Below are 24,587 nucleotides of genomic sequence, written 5' to 3'. Positions count from 1 at the left end.
ATATTTTTGTTAAATCACATTAATGAGCAATAGAAAATACAACTCATTCGGTTCCGTTTGTTTCGCTTAACCGTTTTAAATTGCGTTTAATGTCCAATGATTATGCCTGTTAGACGGAAACCATAATCAAAGCAAGTGAATTATGATGAAAGAACTAATGGACTGAGAAGGTGGGAGGAAGAGGGAGTGTCCCGAGAAAACTTACGAGTACGATGTTGTTCAGCTCAAGCTTACATGCCTTGGGAACGAACCAGGTACCCACCCGTCAGATAATTCAGTGGTCGGGGTCCCGGATGCGATTCCCGGTCGGAGAGCGTTTGAAATTTCTAATGCTCTCGATGCATCTGTGTTTGTGACCCTTCGCTCAAGTTACTGCAAATAACTGTATAACGAGTATAACCGAGTATAATAGAGACAAGTTACGAAGAAACTTTCGGTGAATCAGGAAAAGAAGGTCTGAGGCACCAGGTTCTAGTAAGGGTTCGAAATTACTCTGAAGACCACTTTCTCCTTCATGTCTTTGCGTGTATATGTCTTTTTAAATTTAATTATCATGACCTAAATCAGCGAGTTTCATCGTTAATAAAATATTGGAATTCTAAAGCTTTGCAATTTCTTACATACACGAGTGTTTTTTGACTCTTACTTAACAGAGAAGACTTAAGGTGGTGGCTTGTACATTCGTCTCGTGGGGAAATCCTAACAATATGATGTGACATGTCTACAAACTTGATTCATACTGTCTGAGAACGGAACGTGTTTATTAATCAATTTTTGAATACATAAGGTCATCCTTATTGCCTAGTAGGAGTCATAAATGTGTTATAAATGCTATTGCTTCGTTCCAATTGTGGAATTGTTTCTAACTTCTTTCGCTATTACTAGAAACAAAAATAATATTTTCGTTCGCCATTTCCAACACGTTCAACCAAATTTGTAAATAGGAAATATTCTTTCTTATATTAGTATACATATTTTGTATCAATATCAAATAATGCATGCCTAATCCAAAGTTCTTTACCCAAGGAAAGGGTGTTACTTTATATCGTGACGAAGGCAAATCTTACTTAGTTTCTGTTAAGGCATCTGAAGTTTCGATCCCACATTGTCCAGGAGCTGAAAACTTGTTTTCCCCCTCTTTTCCTTTCTGACACTAATCCTTCCAAAGTATCTCTTATAAGACAATCCATCCTCCGACAGGGACCGAACCAATTTCTTTTGCTTTGTCCTATCTACTTCAGTATATTTATTTGCATTTGAATAGGATCTAATATTGAGGTCTAAACTCTTCAGTAACAATTATAATAATAATAACAAATAATAATAATCATAATTATCATATAGAACACAAATTCCGTATGAGGACTAATTGCATTAAAATCTGTAAAATCGTCCCTAACATCAGGCAAAAGCTACAAAATAGTTGGAATTGGAGGGAAGTGTCCACACTACCCGAACATACCCTCTGTGTACGTTCCTACAACACTCTAATTGTTGAACGAAAGGTTTCGAGGCAAATATAATGTAGAAAGTACAGCTACTGAACTCACAAGAGCCTTAAAATTTTTAAAGTTGCCCTAAAACTAGGCAAAAATTACAGAAAAGTTGGCATTTCGGAGTGGAGGGTCCATCCGTCCAAGATGCACCTCTGCAAATAGCCAAATTTTAAACTAAAGAGTTCCACTAATATCTCATGTTGAAAGTGTTCTAGTGCACGATTTAAGGAAGATAACTGTAATAAAAGTAACTGAATATCAGTGAAGAGTAAGGCATATAATAAAATAACTTTTAGGATATGCAAAATTAATTTAAAAAAAAAAAACCTTGCTACAAAAATATCTAAATAGACCATAATTCGATGAGCTTCGAAATACGATGAAACAAAATAGAGTATAAGATTCAGTGTACAGAGCAATTTTTACTTAAAGAGTGGACATACACTACTTCGAGAAACGAAATAAGACGAGAAATGTTTACGGTACTTTTCGTCTTGTCTCGATTCTCATCTCCAAAGGAGACGATAAATTTGTGTTAGTCTTGTGCCGTCTCGAATGTAAAATATTTAATTCTCGCTTCGATTTTGTTTCTTGTGTTTTAGAGAGGAGAAGAGAAATTTCTCTTCCCGCTGGCAACACTAAACAAAACCGAAATATTCTTGATTAAAGTCACGTTTCTGCTTATGATGGTGTGATCTGAGCGATAATAAGCTCCTAACTTTTAATCTTCTACGAAATAATTACAAATGATATTAGTTTATTATTATTACTATTATTATTCCGAAAGATTTGATAGTTCAAGTATTGAAACATCCGAGAATTCAAATATTTGAAGATAATAAAACATGTGTCATCGCAAATCAATCGCCACCAAAAATACTAAAGTAGAAAAACTTCCCGACGTGTATGCTATTCGCGAACCTCCAGATTACTGCCCACGCGCCTTGACCACTGAACCACGATCACAACGCTTTAAGCGGTTAGTATTTACTGTGTTTACGTTAGATATCTTTGCCTTCTCTTAGAAGTTATACGTCATTTCTCTTTGTTTCAAAACGTAATTCGTATTAATTTTATGATGGTATAAATGAATAATCTTAGCAATAGTTTATATTCATAACTTGAGCTCTTCTTAAACCTTTGGTTCACAATTTCGTTTCTTCTCCGCACCAAGCTACAGATACGGTAGATTTAATTCTCATACTCTACATTTGTTCCTAAGCAGTCGCCATTAGCTGGTCAAGAACTTACGTCTGGCACAATACAACCAATTTCATTTAGTCGATGAACTGGAGAAAATTTAGTGCTCAGTAATAAATAAAATAAAATGCAATCCAGAAAAAAATTCCAAAAGTAATATCACATTCTGATGTAATTCCAACGTGCAAGTTCAAAGGTAGACGAATAATAATAATAATAATAATATTAATAATAATAATAATAATAATAATAATAATAATAATAATAATAATAATAATAATAATAATAATAAATGTTCAGCTTAACAGTATAGTGGCGAATTATTATTATTATTATTATTTTATTATTATTATTATTATTATTATTATTATTATTATTATTATTATTATTATTATTATTAGCCTAATTTTGAACTTGTACGGCGAAATTAATGCATAATATGTTATTATTTCTGTAACTGTTCCTGGATTGTACGTTATTTCGCTTATCAGATTGCACTAATTTGTTTCTAAGTTGTCGAATAAATGGATTTTGTTGTGTATTCTGGTCTAATAAAACTACAAGAAGAAGCCAGTTCGTTCAAAGCTGAGGTTAGTAATATTTGGGGTGTGTTTCATGTCGCATGATAGTGTAGGGGTATTATAGCTGTCTTATAAGTACAGTTATCCAATATATGTTGAAATTCTATTCAAACCGAAGTTGTTGTTTTTTTTTAAGTAAGTGATCGTGAAGAATAGACTCCTCATACTAGATGAGCAATAGTTCAGAATGTGGAAACAAACACCTGTATCATGATAGAGACGATTTACGAATGTTGGTTGGGAAATGGCAAGTATATTATCACGACATTCCAAACACTTCATTCATCTGCACTATCGTATTATCGTTCTCAGAAAAAAAACACTAGACCATTTTTTAAAACAAAATCTGCGTAGAGCAATCGGTGGAGTAGTGGTTGTGGTTCAAGACTTCCAAGTGGAAAATCTCGGTTCGATTCCTTGCCAGGTAGTATTTCTTCACATAAAATAATGGCTGGAACTGCGAATTACAGCGTTATATCCACAATAGACAAAATCGACGCTGAATGTTCGAAACAGATAAACCTATGGAAATGACTAGAAAATGGCCCCCCCTTTAGTTATTTCAAAGCAAGATTTTATTTTCATTAGTTTGACACAAAATTTGTTTCCAACCTATAATTGAACGTGGTTTACTCACATTTGAAATTTGAAACATGCACGGTCAGCTACATCTATAAGAAACAATCAACATTGCTTTTTGGTCATTTATAACTTTTCATTATGATACAGTTTGGACTTTTAATATACGGTGTTTCTGGTAGAAATTTAGCAGTAAAATAGTAATTTAGCATTTTTCTTTCTTTCTTTTTGTTCAGTTTGCATTAGCAGTCTTAAATGGAAGGCATGACCTACGCTAGCTACTGGGTTTATTAGAATGCATTTCAGATCACTACGTTCAATGAACACTACCGAATTTGCAACTGAAGCCATGCGGAAACTAAGCATGTGTTAAATGTTTGACATTATCCTAGATGTGTCTCGGAGATCTACAATTCTACTGCAAGTTGAGTGTTTTATTTGACTATCCGGTTATGTATTCCTTTTGGAAGTGACTTAATGAATGTTTCAAGCATCCTCTATATATTCGTATTATTATTACTATTATCATTGCATCATTTCGTGGATCTAAGCATGTGCAATATATCGAAATATCGATATCGTTGATATTGATATTGACATATATCAACATTCAACATCGCAAATATATAAACATTGATATATCAACATCCTAAAATTTCGATATCGATATTCGGTGCAATGGATGAAGAAAGAAAACTAATTTTTACAATACTGTCTTGTAATGAGGATTTCTTTATGACCACAAATTGCAATGTAAATAAATACACTTGTAAATAATACTGTCACTTCCTAGTCGTGAGAATTGTATTCCAGAAAAAAAAAACAAGAAAGCACCGGTCAAAACGAAGTGCTTGAACTTTAATCTAGAATTTATTTTAAGAAAGTTTTTTTGGTTCCTGTGTCGGAAATTTCCATCCCTCTTGGCCTGTGGGACCGGTAATTGACAAAAAGTGCACACATAAGCGCTATATGCACACGCTCTTAGGCAGAGTCACAAACTTTGAAAAGGAAACGAGTTTTTATTATTATTATTATTATTATTATTATTATTATTATTATTATTATTATTATTATTATTATTGTTGAAATAACAGTAGCATTTATAACTAGGATCCCATCTCTTTATCTTCTATGAGAGGTCCGCAAGTCTTTTACGCCACTGACGTCCCATATCTTTTGTTTCTGTCTCTTTCCGTTTCTTGTGGTTTTAGGCTTCTATACCAAGCCTTTATTGAACATTTCCTTTTTCAGTTGTTTACGATATTTTTTTAAAAAGGAGAGAAAGTGCTTTCTTCTTATATCTATTTCTTACCATTTATCTTGTTTAAACTCATTAAGTAAGATCATTTTGTAACTTTTTATGACATCCATTGCCCTCACGATAATAAAAGCGTCATTCTAAACAATTTATTTTATTCTTTTCTTGGGCCGCGGTGGCTCAGTGGTAGAGCGTTCACCTCTGGTGCTTGGAGTCCCGGGTTCGATCCCAGCCCCCGCCAAATGAACTTTGTGGTGGACAAACACCGTGTACGTATTTTCTCGGGGTTCTCCCGTTTCCTCCCACATTCTTCATTCCACCATTTCATTCATTACTCATCATCACCGTCTTCTTTAGCCTAACCGGCATAACCGTGGAACATAAAATTCAAAAATTTTCATTTTTTTTAATTTTAGTCTCTTCTTTGCAGTTTGCCACAATGCTATATTTGTAACAAAATTGAGGTTTGGCCCAACGCATTTCTAATCCTCAACCACCCGACCGACCGTGTTTTTGGGTTGCCTATTATTGCAGGAAAGGAGAATTGCAGGTGGTAATGCATTTTTCGAGTCGAGTATGCAAGTGTTAATGAATGGCAGCCATCTTTGTTGTCGGCGGTGTGCCAATTTTTACATTTGTAACCGTTTACGGAAACCATACTTGTTCAGGATGTACGTATCATACGAACACAAAGCGAAAACGAATGATTATAGGAGAGACTGGGGAGCGCGGGAAATGTAAAACCTTGCTTGTAAACAAATACACAGAGTTGTCAACCAATAAAAGAAATCTCAAGAAAAAATACGGAAAATTACACGTTTGAAGAGGCTGTATTTTGGAATGGCATAAAGTGGGGGTTTCATAAGTTTGGTTCTGCATATTATTGCATGTAAAGAGTCTGCGGAAATATCCACACCTCTGATACTGCTGGCACCATAGATTTATGGAGATCCGAAAGTTGAAGTTTGTGATTTTCATGCCATGTTTGGAGTGTAATATCTCAGGAGGGCAAAGTGCTAAAAATTGCTGCTGAGACCTCAAAGTTATTTTTTATGCGAATGAACTATTGCAAAATAAAAATTCTGACTGATATTACATGGATAAAAAAGTAAGCACATGGTAAAAACACGAAGAAAGCAGCTGCATGACGACGGTCATAGCTAGGAAAAACATGTTTTGATATGTTTCATGCTAGATCTCAAAAATTCCTTATGCTTCAGCAATTAGGTGCGGTTTTGTTTGTGTTCAGTTGTGCAAAACTTGCTAGTGACCATTGTTCCGTCTTTCTAGCTCCATCCTCATTTCCACGTCCACATGGTAAGGAGGTTAGCACACCACGCCACCCATTGTCGCACTGGACCGCGATATTAAGACGCTTAATATCAGCAAAGTATCCTTGAAATCCAATCTCAGTTACGGAAGTTAATGTGTTTACAAGGTTGCTTTACAGCTATCTATCTAATGTGCTGAAAATGGCGCATTTGTGTAAAATATTTAAAATGATTTTTGTTTCCCTTCTCTTCTGTAGCATTACAGCAATACCTTTTTGGTATATGTAATTCCAACAAGTTCTTGTAATACTGTAACACGATTTGAGCAGTGTTGCAAACTTCAACAATGTGTATCATATCTTCGGAACGGTTTGAGATATCGAAGTGTTGTAAACGGCAAAATAATTTACACATCCATTATTAACCATATAAGTAACTAGATGTGATAGGGGAAAGTTAGTCGAAACGGGATACTTAGCGCAAGATCTGAGATATCTCACTTCGAAATTAACTCATTGCATTGAAACTTAACCACCTATGTTTACTTCAGTTTGTCAATTTGCCGTAGTTGAAAAATATATTTTCTACATGATATTACACTTTTGGTATTTAGGTCACAGTATGCCGTTTTGACATACCGAAAGGATAAAACAATATAGTGATAAAAAGTATGTGAATTATTGAAAAGTATGTACAATATATCGCTAGTTCGCCACAATATTCTTATAAGAGTATACGTTTAAGCGTATAATTTTTACATATTATTATAAGCGTTAACGTTTAAGAATATATATATATGAAAATAAGACCAAAGACACCATATAAAACAAAATAAACTGAACAAATGTAAATTATAAACCGAACTACGATTCTTTATATTATTTACAAAAATCGCAGGCCTCTGGTTCTAATCCAGAACAAGCTTCGTGTGGCCATTGCTGACATTGCAGACACTTGTTCCATCCTTCATTAGATTTAGAATTTGAATACAAGTCTTTACAATACATGCAGGCTGCATCATTATCAGAATCTTCTGAACTGCTGGATGTATCTAAATCGTTTGTATTCACTACTTTTCGTGTTTTCCTTTTGTTTTATTAGGCCTATATAAATCTTTAACTGTATCACGTTTAGAATTAAGCTTTGTCGTTGGATTGGGCCCAATTCTCTTGACCTCTTGAGTCTGTAGTAACTGCTGCTTGTAAAGAGATGACGTTAGACTTGCTGTTTTATCCTGCTTCTTGTTATTTCGTTGTGTGTTGCAATTATTTTCAACTGTAAGTATCTTATATAAGTCCTTCGGTGATACTGTGCTGAAAGTAGACGAAGGTCTCGATGCTGCATCCCGCAAAAGTTCTGCAGATCCTACAGGTGCAGCATCCGACACGTTTCCTCCATCTATTGACCCTACTTCGTGCGTCGCCTTGCTAGAAGTCGACGGTTGAGATGGGCTAAGACATGTAAGACCTGGCTCTTTTGGTGGGAGTGTCTGGCAAGCCGAGGTTTCCTGTTTGGGTCTATTTGTTGTCTCAGCAGGATCAAACATCCAGTCTGAAACACATCTTGGTTCAAAGGACATATTACTATTTTGAGAAATCCATTTCTGTTTGGATACAGTCAGCTTTCATTGATGCTGTTTCATACAGTTTGGGAGTGTTATGAATTGTCACGGCTCTTCCTGGGTGGATTTGGAGCCATTTTTGCACATCCTGGGAATTGTATGTGCTCACTGGTGACATAAAGAACCCTACCTTTCCCTACTCGTTGTCAAATGCTCTAAGTCCTTTTCTTAGTTTGGACACTTCTGCCACCAACTTACAACGAGGCACATCGTACTTCTTGAAAGCTTTCAGATGGTCCATCTTTCCTTCAATGATGTCCTTTACAGCATTTTACATGTTTTCTTGGTTCCAGGATTGCCGATCGGTTGTTGTTCCGTACCTTCCCATCTCAAATTATTCCTGGAAGATAAAGCAAAAATAGATTTATACATAGAAATACTTCAATATTGTTAGACTCCCTACATGCTTTGTTTGTTAGTGTTGTTTATCTGTAGGCTATAAAATATTAGAAAGGGTAATTATTGGCTGGTTATGCTTTATATCAGCACTTTATGCAGTTATTAACATTGTAATAAATGTAACATTTTTCGTATTATCGTTTTAAGTACATAAGGCAAATCAATTGTTATCTAAAAGTCGTCGAGTAAAACGAAGTACTATCTCCTTTTGCCGTACTGATTGGTATCCTCTTTTTCCGACTCAGTAACGATTTAGACAATATGGAGCCTTCCAGAAAATAAGCAAGCTGATAAAAAATTATTTTAAGCGAAATTATAGCTAAAACATTGGTTTACTATATTTACTCACTTCCCTTCGAATAATCGAAATGCTAGCCACAACATCTTACTTGTTCCAACTCAAAGGATTTAATGATACATCTGTTTTTTAAACGTTCAGGTTCCAATGCCACTAATACTACTTTTCTGCATCAAGACTCACTGCATAATGGCGCCTGTTACGTTTTAACGTTAGTTCTGCAGTCAAACACTAGATAGAAGCACTCGTTTACGAATGAAGCCCGGTATCCCATTTTACCGTATTATTCCGGTTTAGAAACCTCTCCCCTACTTATCTCAGCATTTTTTCGAAATAAAGGTTTTGAAGAAAATAAAATTTCCAAGTCCTGGTAACTTCGTTACTATTCATTCGAAACAAATCATACCACAACCATGGTATCCAACATTAAAGTACTTTCGACGTGCATTATCATCTGCACCTCCGTTATGCCGTATTTGCGTTAGAGCATTCCGAACTTTAGATATCAGTGATACTATGACATCCTTAGTTTGCAACACTGAATAATAAGTGATATTTTAAGTTTACGTTTAACACGTTGATTTGAAATACGTAACAATCTGACGTAGTGTCATTTGAAAAATATAACTTTATATCTGGTTGGCAACACTGTTGGGTTTTTCTGTTCAATACGTACGTAGATGTTACCATGTTTATACTTGCTTCATGCAAAGTTTCGATTTTCTCTCTGTTTTGGTTTGTGAGTTTTAGCAGATGGCCAAGATAAATTGTCCACCCTATAGATGTGGCAATGATCATGGAGCTAGAAATATGGAGCAAACACCACTCACAATCTTTTGCACAACTGAGCGCAAAGAAAAGCGGAAATAATTGCTGAACAATGCGTACTTTTTGAGACCTTGCATGAAACATATCAAAACATTTATTTTTTCCAGGCTACGACTATTGTCACACATGTGTTTTCTTCGCGTTTGTACCATGTAATTACTTTCTTCTTCACGTAATATCAGCCAGGTTTTTTCTTGCAATACTTTACTCACATACAAAATTACTTTGTGGCCTAAGCAGCAATTTTTAGCACTTTCCCTTCCTGAGATATTACGCCCCAAACATGGTATCAAAATCACGAACTTCAATTTTCGGACCCCCATAAATCTACGGTAATAGCAGTATCATAGGTCTGGATATTTCTCCAGACTCTTTACATGCAATAGTTTTCAACACAAAACTTATGAATTCCCCACTTTATGCCATTCAAAAATACAGACCCTTTAAAACTAATTTTCTGAACTTTTTCTAGTAATTTCATGTAATGGTTTGCAATCCTGCATATTTATTTAGAAGCAAGAGTATATGTTTTCCGTGTTCCTCAGTATCTCCTCTAAACATTCTTGTGTGTGTGTGTGTTCGTTTGATACGTACGTCCTGAGCAACTGTAGTTTTCGTGAACGCTTGCAAATGCAAAAATTGTTACTCCACCGACAACAAGGATGGCCGCCATTCAAGAACACTTGTACATACGACCACGTGAATAGTGTTTCTGACGTTCTCATATACAAGGTTCGTCACCCTCAAATTTTTGTAATTTTCGGAGATTGTCTAGCAACCACCTCTGGACCACTTCGTATGGATTGACCCACAAACATATTTTACCATTTACTAGTTATAAATGGTTAAATATTCGATCTTTGACCTCTGAATATATAAAGCGTGTCCGAAAGAGGATCTATAGAATGTATTTTGTAGCCGTCTATAAAAGAGGCTTGGTCTTTTATAATGGTTATATAATTCTGACTATGTTAAATACGGGTTGAAGAAAACGCTTCGTATTAATTTATATGTGATTTCTGCTATGTTATATACGGGTCGTCTTACGAAAGATCATAGTCTTTCTTGTGTAATTTCTGCTATGAGAAATAGAGGCTTGAAAAGTGGGCCCTGAAAGAGAACAGAAACGCCATTCATGTGACCTTCTCTACGGTAATGTTAGCCTTTTCTTGTGTAATTTCTGCTATGTTAAATAGGGTAACACAAAGGCTCCATTCTCCTCTAAGAGTTGGCTTGAGGTCACAGCTTTTTTCGCGTAAATTATTTGCTATCCTTATACAAAAACTGCAAACAGAATTTTAATATGTTGTACTGTTTACGAGTTATACATGGATAACATTTGACATTGACCTTTGAGTTCACAGCTTTTACGGTATATTGTAGTCAATGCCCCATTCCTAAATGTGCTAACACAATTTTAATATTTTATTCCATTCAGGAGTTATACACCATGAAATATTCGACCTTTAACCTCGATTCAGAACTTTTGTGGTGTGTAGTACTCAACGCACAATTGCTAAATATGATAAAGCAATTTTAACATCTTATTCACTTCTCGAGTTATACATAGTTAAGTATTTTAATTTTGACCTCGAGATCACAACTTCTGAAATACGAGTAGTACTTAACGCCCCATTGTGATATGTGAAAACACAATTTTAATATCTTGTTCCGTTCACGAGTTGTATACTTTTCAATATTAGACCTCTGACTTCAAGATCAGAACTTTTGTAGTATGTAGCACTGAATGCCCCATTGCTAAATATAAAAACACAATTTTAATATTTTATTCCGTTCACGAGTTATATATGGTTAAATATTTAAATTTAAGCTCACCAATGGGGACTAATTTCTGCATGTTACAGGTGGAAAGGTGGACATAGCCTTTTTTTGTATAACTCACCTTCACCTCTGCTATGTTCAAATACTTATGACCTTTCTTATGCCAGTTCTACTATGTTATATGGGAGTTGGAAAATATGCATTTTCTGTTTCGTATTCAATAGGGGTTGAAAAAAGAGCCATTAAATAAAGCACAAAATCACCTATTGTGGAAGCTCTGTGTAATCTTCTCTATCTTAATTAGTTGTTAAAAATGTGGTCCTAGCCTTATGTTAAATACGGTTGGAAGAAATACCGTATTCTAGGTTCTATGTAATTTCCTCTATATTAAGTGAGGTTTGCAAGAACGTAGTCACAGCCTTTCATGTTTAATCCCTGCTCTATTAAATAGGGGTTGCGAAAATATGTCATAGCCGTATGCAAATTAGACGTTGAAACATTTGTTTATAGTCTGCTACTATGCCATAGCCTAGATTCTATCTATGAAATATCTCCTTTGCTAATAGGAGGGCATGTAGTCATAGCCTTTCGTGTGTTGGAATATGCATTGATACGCTCGAGCCTAAGTAGGGAATGAGAAAGTAGTCATAGCCTTTCCTTTGTGTTACATAGGGGTTGGAATATGTGTTTGTAGTCTGCTGCTATGCCATAGCCTTTTATGTAGGGTAAACAATGTATGCGTATGTAATTTCTGCTATGTTAAATAGGGGTTGAAAAAAGGGGTCATATAAGATAACGAGCACACAACTAAGGGTCTTCCTTATATTCAATAGGGGTTGAAAAATATGCCGTACTTTTTATCAGCAAAGAAAAAGGGGACATACTGAGAACAAAAAGTTACTATATCTGGTTAAAGAAAAACACTAAATCTGGTTCCAATTATAGAGCCAAGTGACTACATTCTATTGTCAAAATAACACAGAATGTAGGACTTTTCTGGTGGGATTTTCCATAATCTTAATTTCATCATATTAGACAATTCAAAGAGTTTCTCTCCTGAAGTTCCTGTTCAATTCTATTTGGTGCTTTCACAGTACTCTTCATACTGCTTTTATTTCCATTTTCATACTTATTTCTTACTTAAGAAGCACGTGTTAAGCACTCGAAAACCTAAATGAAATAGCGACAAAGAAAGATGACACCAATTAGAACAAGACGAAAATTTTATCAACAGCTCAACCGTATGTTTAGAAAATACTAATGACATCCCAAACTGCGTTTTCAAACAGAGTGTGTAACAAATTAATACATGGTATTTTAAAAATAACTGTTAAAATCATAAAACATTATAGTTGATCCAATATTTTCATTATTGAATAATATTTTCGGATTTTATATCTATACATTTATATCGTTTTCTTGATTTCACTCACCTCGAATATCACAATCTATATTTTTTAAAGATCTGCTTCTTCAGTTGTGTAAGAACAAAACTTCATGTTTGAGTAAGCATATTAAAATTTGTAGCATAACTTTCCATTCTTTATTTTTCAGGATATTCTTTTGCACCTCGCTTCACATCAGTTCGTATTGTGATGTTAACATCTATGGTGTTTGGATTTGTGATATATTTGTCATACGCATCCCTTTTAATGTCAAACGTAACAGCAAGAAAATCATACTTACCGTTTGATTCATTGGAGGGGCTCTTATTAGAAAATGAGTATCAAATTATTACTATCAAACACTCAACTCCAGCTGATTTTGCGCAGGTAAGTCATGCATTGTACGACCCAAGAAAATCCTAAAACTTCTTTTCTAAAACTAGTTTTGTGCTGTCCTAATCAAAGACACTTACGTTAGACTGCCCGTAGGAAAACAGAGTCCAGAAGCTGGAACTATATCCTTACGAATTTTTCTTTACGTCTGGCTCCTTTTCCCTTGATCTCTGATGCAGATAGGAAGGAAATTAAACAATAATATTACTGAAAACGTAACGTCAATTTATTTCCTGTATCTGTTGATGAAAACTATCTACCGTGCAGGAAAATATTACAATGTTAACTCGCGAATTTACTAGTGTATGATTTATATTTTTAATCCAGAATTATTAAAAAGACCGACATAGAGATAGAGGCAACATCATAACTACAAGTAGACTACGATGAGTAAGCATTACGAGATGTATTTCTTATTTTGCTGCCAAATCGAGTTATCGGAAAGCATGACCTTGCCGTGTTACTTCATTACAGAAAACCTAAGGAGTAATTATCACAAATCTATCAAAATCAGCAGAATAAAAGCAGGAGTATTTGAAATAATTTTGTTCTTTTCTCGTAACATGTTATTCATCCTATCCAGAGACGTACGCAGGAATGTATTTCGGGGGGTCCAAAGTTTCTCCGGTGAAACCAAATTCAAAGTGAGGACGAACTATATTGAACTTGGTAAAATCTCAAAATCTCAGTTATGAGTAAGCGAAATTTGCATCAAAAAAAGTGCAAAGCGAACTATATTGAACTTGGTAAAATCTCAAAATCTCAGTTATGAGTAAGCGAAATTTGCATCTCAAGTAATTCGTAAGATTTAGAGTCGAGTACTTACTCCTTGTGTACGTCTCTGGCGAGTTACTTTTTTATCTTTTTAACAAGAGGACCGCCGAGAGACCTACAGCAATATATCTGTAAAAGCCGTGTATATTCCATGCGACTTATATATCTACCATAAATTGCTACTTTTCTAAAAGGACGTCATTGGATCCTGCTAAGTTTTTTCCAGTAGAATAAAGAAATGGGACTACGAGAAAAGGTTTCTGAAAACGATAGATTAAGTTTATTTATTTATTTATTTATTTTGTAATTACGTTTTCATTTACGGCAATTGCTCAAAGTTTAATGATGTCCCATGAGATTTACGTTTGATTAACAGTTATAATACTGAAGAAGTAGACGAAAATTATGAGAAAATAGAAGAAATTATAGATAGGGAGAAGATGGGTGTATGCGTAATTGTAATGGGAGATTTCAATGCAGTTGTGGGAGAAACACAGGAAGGTAGTATCGTAGGCAAATATGGTTTAGGCGAAATAAATTAAAGGAGAGAGGGACTAGTGAATTTCTTTAGACAAAATTCAGCAATCAGCACAAGAGAAGAAGATATACATGGAAATCACCAATAGACGGTGGAAGATGTCAAATAGATTATGTTATGATTCAGGACAGGTACCGGAATAGCTTAAAGGATGCGTAGACCCTTCCCGGGGCTGATATTTTCTCTGATCATAATCTTGTGCTGGACGAAGCAGATATTCAACTGAAAAATCTAGACACAAGAAAGGTAGGTAACAAAGTGTTGAATACTGGAAAGTTGAAAAACGAGGAAATAAGAAAACTTTTCGTTGAAAAATTCGAAGAAAACTATTCAAACCAGACAAGATAGGCGCAGATAGTAACGCACAGTGGGAATACATTAAATTTTGCTTACAGGAGGCTGCAGAAGAAGCAGTAGGTAACCGCGAACACAAAACGGCTAAGGAACCATGGGTTAGAGAGCACATGTTGCAGAAAATGAAGGAAAGAAGATGTGGAAACAAATTGATACAGAAAAGGGCAGAAAGATGTACAGAAAGCTGAATAATGAGTTACGGAGAGAAACAGACAGAGCGAGGGAAGAGTTTTACAAAAGAAAATGCGAGGACATAGAAGAATTAGAAAGAGTTGGGGAATATGAGGAAATGTATAAGGAGGTGAAATCTATGGAATTTCCGAGGAAACAAGGGTGTAGTACGATGACAGTAGAAAATAAAAATGGAAGGTATTCAGCGACAGAAATGAGGTTATGCAAAGATGGAAAGAATACGTGGAAGTCTTATATAAGAGTAGGGAGAGACCTTGTAGCCTAAACGTTGAAGTAGAAAATGAAGTAGGTGAGGATGACAAAGGATTTAGTATTATTCGTGATAAGTTTGAAAAGGCTATATCCGAGATTTGGAATGGAAAGGCAACCGGGATAGATAATATACCAATCGAATTCATTAAAAATATAGGAGACAAGGAAAAGAAAGAATTGTTCCGACTATGCAATGAAATACGTGAGACAGGGGAGTGGCCAAAAGACTTCCTGAAGACGATCATGATACCGATGGCTAAGAAATCGAACCCAAAGAGATGTGAGGATTATAGAACTATTAGTCTCATATCTCATGCAGCTAAAATTTTGCTCCGAATACTGAACAGAAGGTTATATGGAAGAACAAATGAAGAAGTTGAGGAGAAGCAGTTCGGGCTCAGAAGAAGTAAGGACACAAGAGATGCCATTGAATTATTAAGGGCGATCGGTGAAAGATTTATAGAAAAAGGGAAATGTTGCATTTATCGATCTAGAAAAGGCTTTTGGCCGCGTGTATTGAGAATTATTGTTGGGAGTTCTAAAGAAGATAGGGTTGGAATGGAAAGATCGAAGACTCATAAGAAACTTATACATGAACCAACAAGTAAGTGTTAGGATAAGGGAAGGACTGACTGAAGAGAGTGCAATTGGAAGGGGAGTTCGACAACGATGCTGCCTCTTGCCAACACTATTTAATGTCTATCTAGAAGAGATAGTGAAAAAGAGTTTACATGATGATGACGGCATTTCGGTAGGAGGTAGAATGAATAGATGCATAAGATTTGCAGACGGTATGGCGCTTGTTGCAGAATCTGAAGAAGAAACCAATAAAATGTTAGAAAACCTGAGGATGGGCTTTGAAGAATATGGGATGAAAATAAATGTTAGAAAGACAAAAACCATGGTGATTGGAACGAAGAGGTCTGTGTCAAATATAAAAGTAGGAGGGAAGCAAATAGAACAAGTGAATAGTTTTCGATGTCTGTGTAGTATTCTTAGTAATGACATGAAGTGCGAACGTGAAATAAAAGCAAGCATAGGAATGGCGAAATAAGCCTTTAGGAGGAAGAAAAGTCTGTTTTGTGGGATCTTGAATAGAGTTGAGAAAAAGGCTCATAAAATGCTTCGTGTGGAGTGTTGTACTGTATGGGGCGGAAACGTGGACATTACGTAAAAGTGATGAAAAACGACTGGAAACATTCGAAATGCAGGTGTGGAGAAGAATTGAAAGAATTAGTTGGGTCGAGCGGAAAACGAATGAGTGGGTGTTAGAAATGGTGGGGCAGAAAAGAACACTTTTAGATATTGTTAAGAAGAGGAAGAGAAACTGGTTGGGACATTGCGTAAGAAGAAATTGTATCATGAGAGACGTAATAGAGGTATGATGGCGGGAAAGACAGACAGAGGGCGAAGGAGACTACAATTAAGGGGATGTCTACCCATCAGGGGCTTCAGAATCTCCATAAGGTAACATGTAAAATTTAATTCATAAATATCTTACAAAATACTGCATTTAGAAACTTGCAATTTTCTATACGAATGCCAAAGAGCAATACAAAGATGGTTATCTCAATTTTAAACTTAATGACTTAAATTAATTGTAATAATTACTTCCGTAATGACGGAATCACTATTTCAGGTAAAGATTCAAAGACCACTTTCATACTTCATAAATTACTACGGGTGACATTCTTTGAAGAACACATGCTGGAGAGGAATGCATTGCGGCAATTTGAGAAGCGAAACTCGTGTCTATCACCTCCATTTTCATAATCATTTACGCCTTGAGCAGCCTTCGTTCCCACCCCTACCTCCACTTCCCTCCTGAGTTCCTATAACTTTACGACGGCAACTATAGAACAGAGATAATGATCTTTGAAACCTCAGTATCGAACATATTTTTCCGATGGCTTGCTACATCTTTTGTTGCTTCAAGTGGACAGATTCTCCGAACGGCTTTCACCTCTGCCACTGACAACTATAGTACTATACCTAGATTCTAGGTACAACCAAAGAAAATCTATATGTTTCTTATTTGCCTATTTGATTTGTTGTCTGGATGGATAGATTTCTTTTCGTTTAATATTATTCATCACAGAAAACCACAGTATGATGTTTCTGCGGTTAAAACGTATTAATTGTATGCAGGGGTGGCAAAAACCAAGTTTCCTCCCTTTTTTTAAATAACTAGTTTGGTTTACCAAAACTCCTTTATATAATTACCATACCCGTGTATGCATGTCTGTCCGTGTGGCAAAAAAAAAAAAAACTTCCTGGACCAAAACTTCCAAATTTGGTCAAAATATAAAGTCAAGAGTCAGGAATTGAGTTTGTTATTAAAACCATGTACTCAAACTGGAAGTGGTTTAAATAAACTATTTCCGGTTTAATCATTGACCACCATAAATCGAAAACGGTAATATGTAGTGAGATCCGGTTTTGTGCGTCGTAAGAATACATTTAATCTTTATTACTAATTCTCTACTAAAACCGAAAATGATTCAAATTGGCTATAATTTCTGGTTTCAATAAAAATTGATCTACGTAGAGCAAAAACGGGAAAAAAGTAGATGAAAGCGGTTTCCTCCAATCGAGTAGCTCTCAAGCGTCTCAAGTCTACCTTTCATCTCCTCTTTTGATCTTCAATTGAAACCTGAAGTCGTAGAAATTAACCACTTCCGGTTTCAGTAGTGATCGCTATAGAACAGGAATGGTAAATGCGAGAAGCGGTATTTTACTTTCTATTAAGCGTTCTAAAAATAACTACTATCTTCAGTCTTAAGTGTCCATTCAAACCAACAGAGATGGAAATCAACCACTTCAGGTTTTAACGGTGATGGCTATACAATAAAAAGAGTAATAGACAACAAAAGCGGTTTTCTGCAATCAATTAGGTGTAACAAGAATCTATTTTGTCTCTAGTCTAGTCTCTCTACTAAAACCGGAAGTGGTAGAAATCTACTACAATTTTCAGTTTCAATATTAGTTGCGAAAATATCGTACCACAGAAACCAAACTCCTTTGCGTGGTGTACACGTGGCACTGCTACTAGTTTTTGAACCCTTTTCTTTACCTTATGGATAATCGTAGCCTCTATTTTTTTAAACCACAAAATAAGTCAAAATTGATGTTATGCGTAAACTAGTTGCTAGTAGAGCACAAATTATTTACTAGTCTGCCCATTCAGCACTGTTCAACTTTGACTAAGCAGAACCGAGTAGCGCGTCTGAACAAGGGATTGTGATTTATGGAAACTAATATATAATATTATTTGCATGAAGTTAAATCTACTTTAGATTTGTAATAAGGGATAAGAAATTGTAAACATCTGAGAGATTATTTGGTTCATACAGTTACAGTTAAGAAATATATAAGAGCCTAAGATAGATTGGGTTAGAGCTAAGTTAGGATAAAGCTGGAAGTATAAAACCTTCCATTATGCTATTCTATGACAACCAATTAGGTTACATAATCTTCAATAAAATTCGTAAGCGCTTACACATTTTTGTAATGAAAGTCTTGATTCTGAGCGCAAAGAGCTAGTTGACTTTTGACCTCGAGTTGGACCGGTTTGCGGTTATTAATAAAATATTTATTTAACAAAGTAGTCTGAGTCATGAATTTTAGAAAATCGAAACTTATTTCCAAGTGTAAACTACCCTTGGATTCTTTGTAGGACAAATGAGTTATACTATACTGTCAGGTTACAAACAGAATGACCTGTTTTTTTTCTTTTTTGTTTGTTTGTTTGTTTGTTTTTGTTTTTTTAATCGCCAGAAAAGAACAGCCCAAGACTGAAATGCTTTTTTTTTTTTCTAAATAACTTATAACACAGTATAGGGTTGTAAATACAATTGATGTATGAAACATAAACAAAATCCGTTGGAGACGTTTCCGAGAAAATCTTTTTTCTCCCTAATTTTCACCCTTCAGGAAACTACTCTTATTTTTGGAGGTACAAGAAAATGCAACCCCTTTCCTGGAGAATCCTGGAAAACTGACACACTTCCTATATCCGCTAGAATCTAGGCTGAAAATAATCACTTATCCAACATTTCGCTCTCTAGTTATTTCTTTTTTGTACCATTACAGCCAACTTTCTGTGGACTATATCTCTGAAATAACGCATTTGTGCACCAAGATTGGTCTATAGGCTTTTTCAAGTTTACGTGTGAGGATTCAGTTCCCAAAGTTATTTCCTAACACCATGTGTATATATTACACTTACTTACTTTCGAGTAACAAGAACTAGAAATGTTCGAAGCACTAGTTCCACTCATATTTATGACCATAGTCTGAAACATAAAATCGCCCACGTAGTCTACATTATGATGACATTACAGCGTCCGTCCTTTATTAGCTTGGTTGGCTTTGTGGGTTTAGAGTTTAGCTTTCTTTTCTGTACCAGTGTTGTAAGAGACTGGAGATTACGGAGCCTTCAGTGGGATTCGTATCCTTAGTAAGACATTGGAATTTCAAGGCTCTTCCACCGGGTATCGAACCCGAGATCCGCGCTCCAAAATGTGCGAGCTAGGCACTATACCAACGGGAAGAGGTGCTGTATTTTTGAAATGTTACTTACGTATATTTATTCACAGGCAATTTGGTTCCTGGGGTTCAGTCCATCGTTTCTGTTAAATGGATCTTCAAGTAAAGTTGATTTTTTCATTACTTCCTGAAAATTTGAATAATGTTGCCAGGAAGCGGAAGTAACTACCCGCCAAAAATTTCAAATCCTAGTCACTAGACTAGGGAATTATGTATTTTGTATTCATGTAAATGTCTCATACAAACTTAGTGCTGCAAAAGAACGCTGAATTTCAGCAATGATCTGTATCGAACTGTTGATCCTACTACCCAAAGTATAATTATTTTACAGTTGAGGCAGTGATATTATAAAGTTGGAACTAACAAATGCAGCAGTAGGAAATCGTAAGAACCAAAGAGTTCAAACTGTCGTGTTCTTTCTTTCTGGCGTTTACCAGAAAATCTACCTGCTCTGCAGAAACGAAGGAAACAAATAAGCTGAAGGTGACACCCCGGGGCGTTCTACCACACCCGTTGGAAAAGGAGAGGGGGAGGGAAATTCTGCCTGTCAGCAGCACATCTGTTCGTGAAGACCAAATTGGAGCAAATACCTTCAACCACTATGTAATATATAGTCCACTACAATGTTACCAAAAAAAGTTCATTACTCGCGATCTACGTCATTAAGTGTGAAATTGAAACAACTACTTAATTTCTATTGATTTTCTCTCTTCATATGGAAAATTTAAAGTTGTTATGTACCATATTTCGTTAGATATTCATGAAATAAAATTTACATGTTATCTTATGGGAACTGAGAAACCAATGGTAAAAGGTATAAGATCCCCTTAATGGATGATATAAAAACAGAAAGATCATACGTGAAGCCGAAGAGGTTAGCGCAGGACCGTGTAGCATGAAGCTTCTTAGGTGCTGCAAGTTACCTGCCAGTAACCGCAGAATACCTATGATGATGAACAGTTATAAAACTAGTTCTGTATTGCACTTCTTACAAAGTACATTCGCGAAGTGTTCCCTCGGGATTCGTGTAAAATTGATCCAATTGCAAAGTTTTCCGCAGCCCAATGTGTATATTGTGCTAGTTGTAGCGGCCGATACCAGTAACTTGTATATGTATGGGCCTTCATATGTTTGGAATTCAATCATACATTAGTATAACGCTCGGACCCAATACGGTTGTTAGTTTCTTTAGATGTAACTGGACATGAATGTGGGTATATGCAAAACAACTTGGAAAAAGTACTGCTTTTCTGACACATGTTACGCACCTCGGCCACTTTGAATTCAACATTCGGTTTTCTAAATGGGAACAGGTGCAAGTGATATATCAAATTCGTCTAGAATTTTCTCGAAAATTCACTGGTATACTAAAGTTTGCTGTAGCTTCTAAAGTTTGGAAGTTATTGCATGTTAAACCATCCACGCACTTTGCGAATATCCATTGGAGAGTAATATCAGCTACGCTTACGTTTTTGATGTTGACAAATCAAAACAATTTCTAACTGGAAAAATACTTAGGTATATACAAAGTCTTGACAACATTAGTGTCATAATCTTATTCCATTTCTGTGAGTGATTGTTATTACTTCCATGTTATACTATAACAAGGAAGTATTGTGTTACAGTCAAAATGCCTAATATAAATCAGATACAACCAGATTTGTGTGAAGACCCGCTATTTCCGTATTGACGTCTGTGTCTATATATATGTGCGTTAGAGAATATTTCGTCAACCGTCAAAGATTACACATACACACGGTACCCTGCAAAACTTTCTATTTCATTCAATATTCGTGAAGTGCCTGACGTTTAAGATGCAATGCCTTGCAAAAGGTACAAGCTACGGTAAAAAACTGACTACACCAATGAATTTCCTAGAATATTAAACATGAATTTGGTGTACCACTTGCACCTATTCCCGTTTGAAAAACCGAAAGTCCAATCTAATATTTCGAATCCAAGATGTTGATCAGAGTGGGCAACACGTGAGAGAGAAAAAGTACTCGATCCAATTTGTTTTGCATATGTCCACATTTATGTCAAGTTACATCTAAAGAAACAAACAGGAATTTTGTGTCCGAGCGTCATACTAGAGTATTATTAAATTCCGGGTATACGAAGGTCCATAAATATGCAAATTACCCGTATAGGCCCCTAAACTTAGTACAATACACATTATAAAGCAGGAACTTCGCATTTGAATAAATTTTACACGAATCCCACTTCGCGAATCTCACTTAGGGGACACTTTGTGAATGATCCTTCTTAATGTAATGCATTTTCCTGTATAAACTTTCTACTCTTAATGGTTTCCAACTCTGCACTCACTGATCGTTCGAAAGTTTTAATTTTATTTCATAAATTTTTGAACATTCTTTTTGTATCATAAAGTATTGTCTGCAAAATTTGAATAGTTGTATTTAAGTATGCATTAGCATAGATGTAAAGTAAATAAAGAAAATGGAACCCGACTTCTACGAACTGCAATCTTTCCTCACAGTCTAACTACTTGAACTATAAAACTGATATTATTTGCCAAAAAATGAAAAACTTCGCGCTAATGAAGGAAGTGATAAACCATAGGTAGAAGGTTCGCATCCACTCTAAGGAAGTTATACTTTTTTCTGCATTGAAGATAAGAATAAAAGAAAACGCTCTCATGGATCGTTCTAAAGATTCACACCGGTCAGAAAAGGAAACATTTCATGATGACGTAAATTATACCAAAAGCATGGTTCACGCCAAAAGAATCGTCTACCTTAGACTCTAGCAAATTGGTTACCAGTCTCTCTCGATTTAAATGTTGAATGAACCAAAATTATATAACGCATGAAAGGTAATGGACTTTACTACCAAGGAAGGAAAATTGTGTTAAATCAAAGTGTTTGCCCAATTATAAAAAGAAGTTCTTTCAAACCATAATTTTATTTTTTAATTTTAAACTTTACAATTCTCTTAAAACAGTGAAGTTACTTTTGATTTTACCATTCTTTGGTCTAGAAATGTATTATGAAACTTATGAGTGGGAACTGTAATTACATAAAATCATGTTCTAGAAATACAATAATGGAAAACAAAAAATTTAAACTAATTAGGTATACTATAGTTTAAAATTTAGAATTACTATATACATTTGCAAATATTTTCAATTTTAAGTTATACACTCAGGGATACCTGATAGGTCCAATTATTATATAGAAGGCTCACACGGAATATAATTGTAAGACATTATTAAATAATAATCACATAATCTCAGTCAAGTAAATATCATAAAATTCAAGACTTCCTTTACATACTCTCAGTCACACCTTCCCACTCCTACACTACCTCGGGCACGCGTCTTTGGTGCAAGAGTTTTTGGGTTGACAGCTGACATGAAACTGAGACTTAAGAGTGGGAACTGTAATTAAATGAAATCATGTTGTTCTAGAAATATAATAATGGAAAAAATAAAGTTTTGAACTAATCAGGCTGGTCCACATGCATTGCTGGCAAGACAGCATTAAAATTTAAACCCATTACTATGGTTCGGGTTTTACCGAAAACTGTAACCTATATCTCATATAGCCTAAGTGCTAAAAGGATATACCAAACTCGTGCCATTAAAACAAAATAAACTAAGTGGAAAACATACAGTGAGTCACAACAGTAGGAAGCTTGTAATTTTAAACTACAAATTGGAGAATTTGATGTAGATAAGTCAACAGTTAAACCTCGCACCTTGATAATGAGAGGTATAATATTTGATCAGGTCAGATATTCTAATTTCTTCTTACAACGAATCTATTAAATTTAAGTGTGCATCGAGAATGTAGTGTACTTAAGAAATAATCACCACATTTCATCTTCAATACTAAATATACTTAGTAATATTTTAAGCCATCAAGAGGAAGAAACTCCAGCAAATGTAACTGTATTTATCGATAATTTAATATATTAAAATTTATTAGATCTACGTAATATTAGTAACAATTCATTGCAACAGGACGAACGACATGAAAGACGAAAGTAACCGCAACAAATTGGGTAGTGTTTCAATGTATTAAGAAATGCACACTGGAAAATCATTGCAAAGGTCACAATTCGTTCATTACTATTTCCGTTTAACTATAAAGGCTATATTTAAATACCATGATGTTGAAAGTGCACTTGAATATCCTCTTTAAATTAGAAGTCCAACTTCTATAGTATAGTAGTCTTTATACTATAGTACTATAGTAGTGTCTATACTATAGTAGTGTCTATGTTTTATATATAGACACAGACGTCAATACGGAAATAGCGGGTCTTCACCCAAATCTGGTTGTATCTGATTTATATTAGGCATTTTGACTGTAACACAATACTTCCTTGTTATAGTATAACATGGGAGTAATAACAATCACTCACAGAAATGGAATAAGATTATGACACTAATGTTGTCAAGACTTTGTATATACCTAAGTATTTTTCCAGTTAGAAATTGTTTTGATTTGTCAACATCAAAAACGTAAGCGTAGCTGATATTACTCTCCAATGGATATTCGCAAAGTGCGTGGATGGTTTAACATGCAATAACTTACAGTTTTGCTCCGGTTTAATCGTACTTGCTCTGTCTGCTTTTCTTTCAAATACGAAAACCCATTATACTCATTAAGTACAAATTCAACGCTGTAAGTTACCTATCCTAGCAGCTGATTATCATTGGCTTACAGACATGCTGACATAACTATATATCGGGTGTTCTAAAAAGGTCGCCCATAGACCACACAGTATTATTCTATAGGTAAAAATGAAGCGAAAATTCTATATGAAATATCCTCCACAGCCTAGTCCAGCAGCTGCGGAGAATTGAAAAT

At 35.2% G+C, this 24,587-nt stretch overlaps 1 protein-coding gene across 1 annotated transcript in view; it reads left to right on the top strand.

Moving 5' to 3' along the window:
• Positions 1–23,795, top strand: part of LOC145692391 (uncharacterized) — a 710,913-nt gene extending 687,118 nt beyond the window's left edge. Inside the window, exons 4-5 of the mRNA XM_081767694.1 lie at positions 12,868–13,085; positions 23,700–23,795. Coding sequence (XP_081623820.1) covers positions 12,868–13,085; positions 23,700–23,795 — 314 coding nt within the window. The remainder of the gene's footprint in view (positions 1–12,867; positions 13,086–23,699) is intronic.
• Positions 23,796–24,587: the final 792 nt, after the last annotated feature.

This window comes from Thermobia domestica, chromosome 8 (assembly GCF_964235325.1).
Source record: "Thermobia domestica chromosome 8, izTheDome1.hap1.1, whole genome shotgun sequence".
NCBI classification, from domain to species: Eukaryota; Metazoa; Arthropoda; class Insecta; order Zygentoma; family Lepismatidae; genus Thermobia; species Thermobia domestica.
Note: the sequence above shows the minus strand (reverse complement) of the source record. Positions and strands in the feature narration are given on the sequence as shown.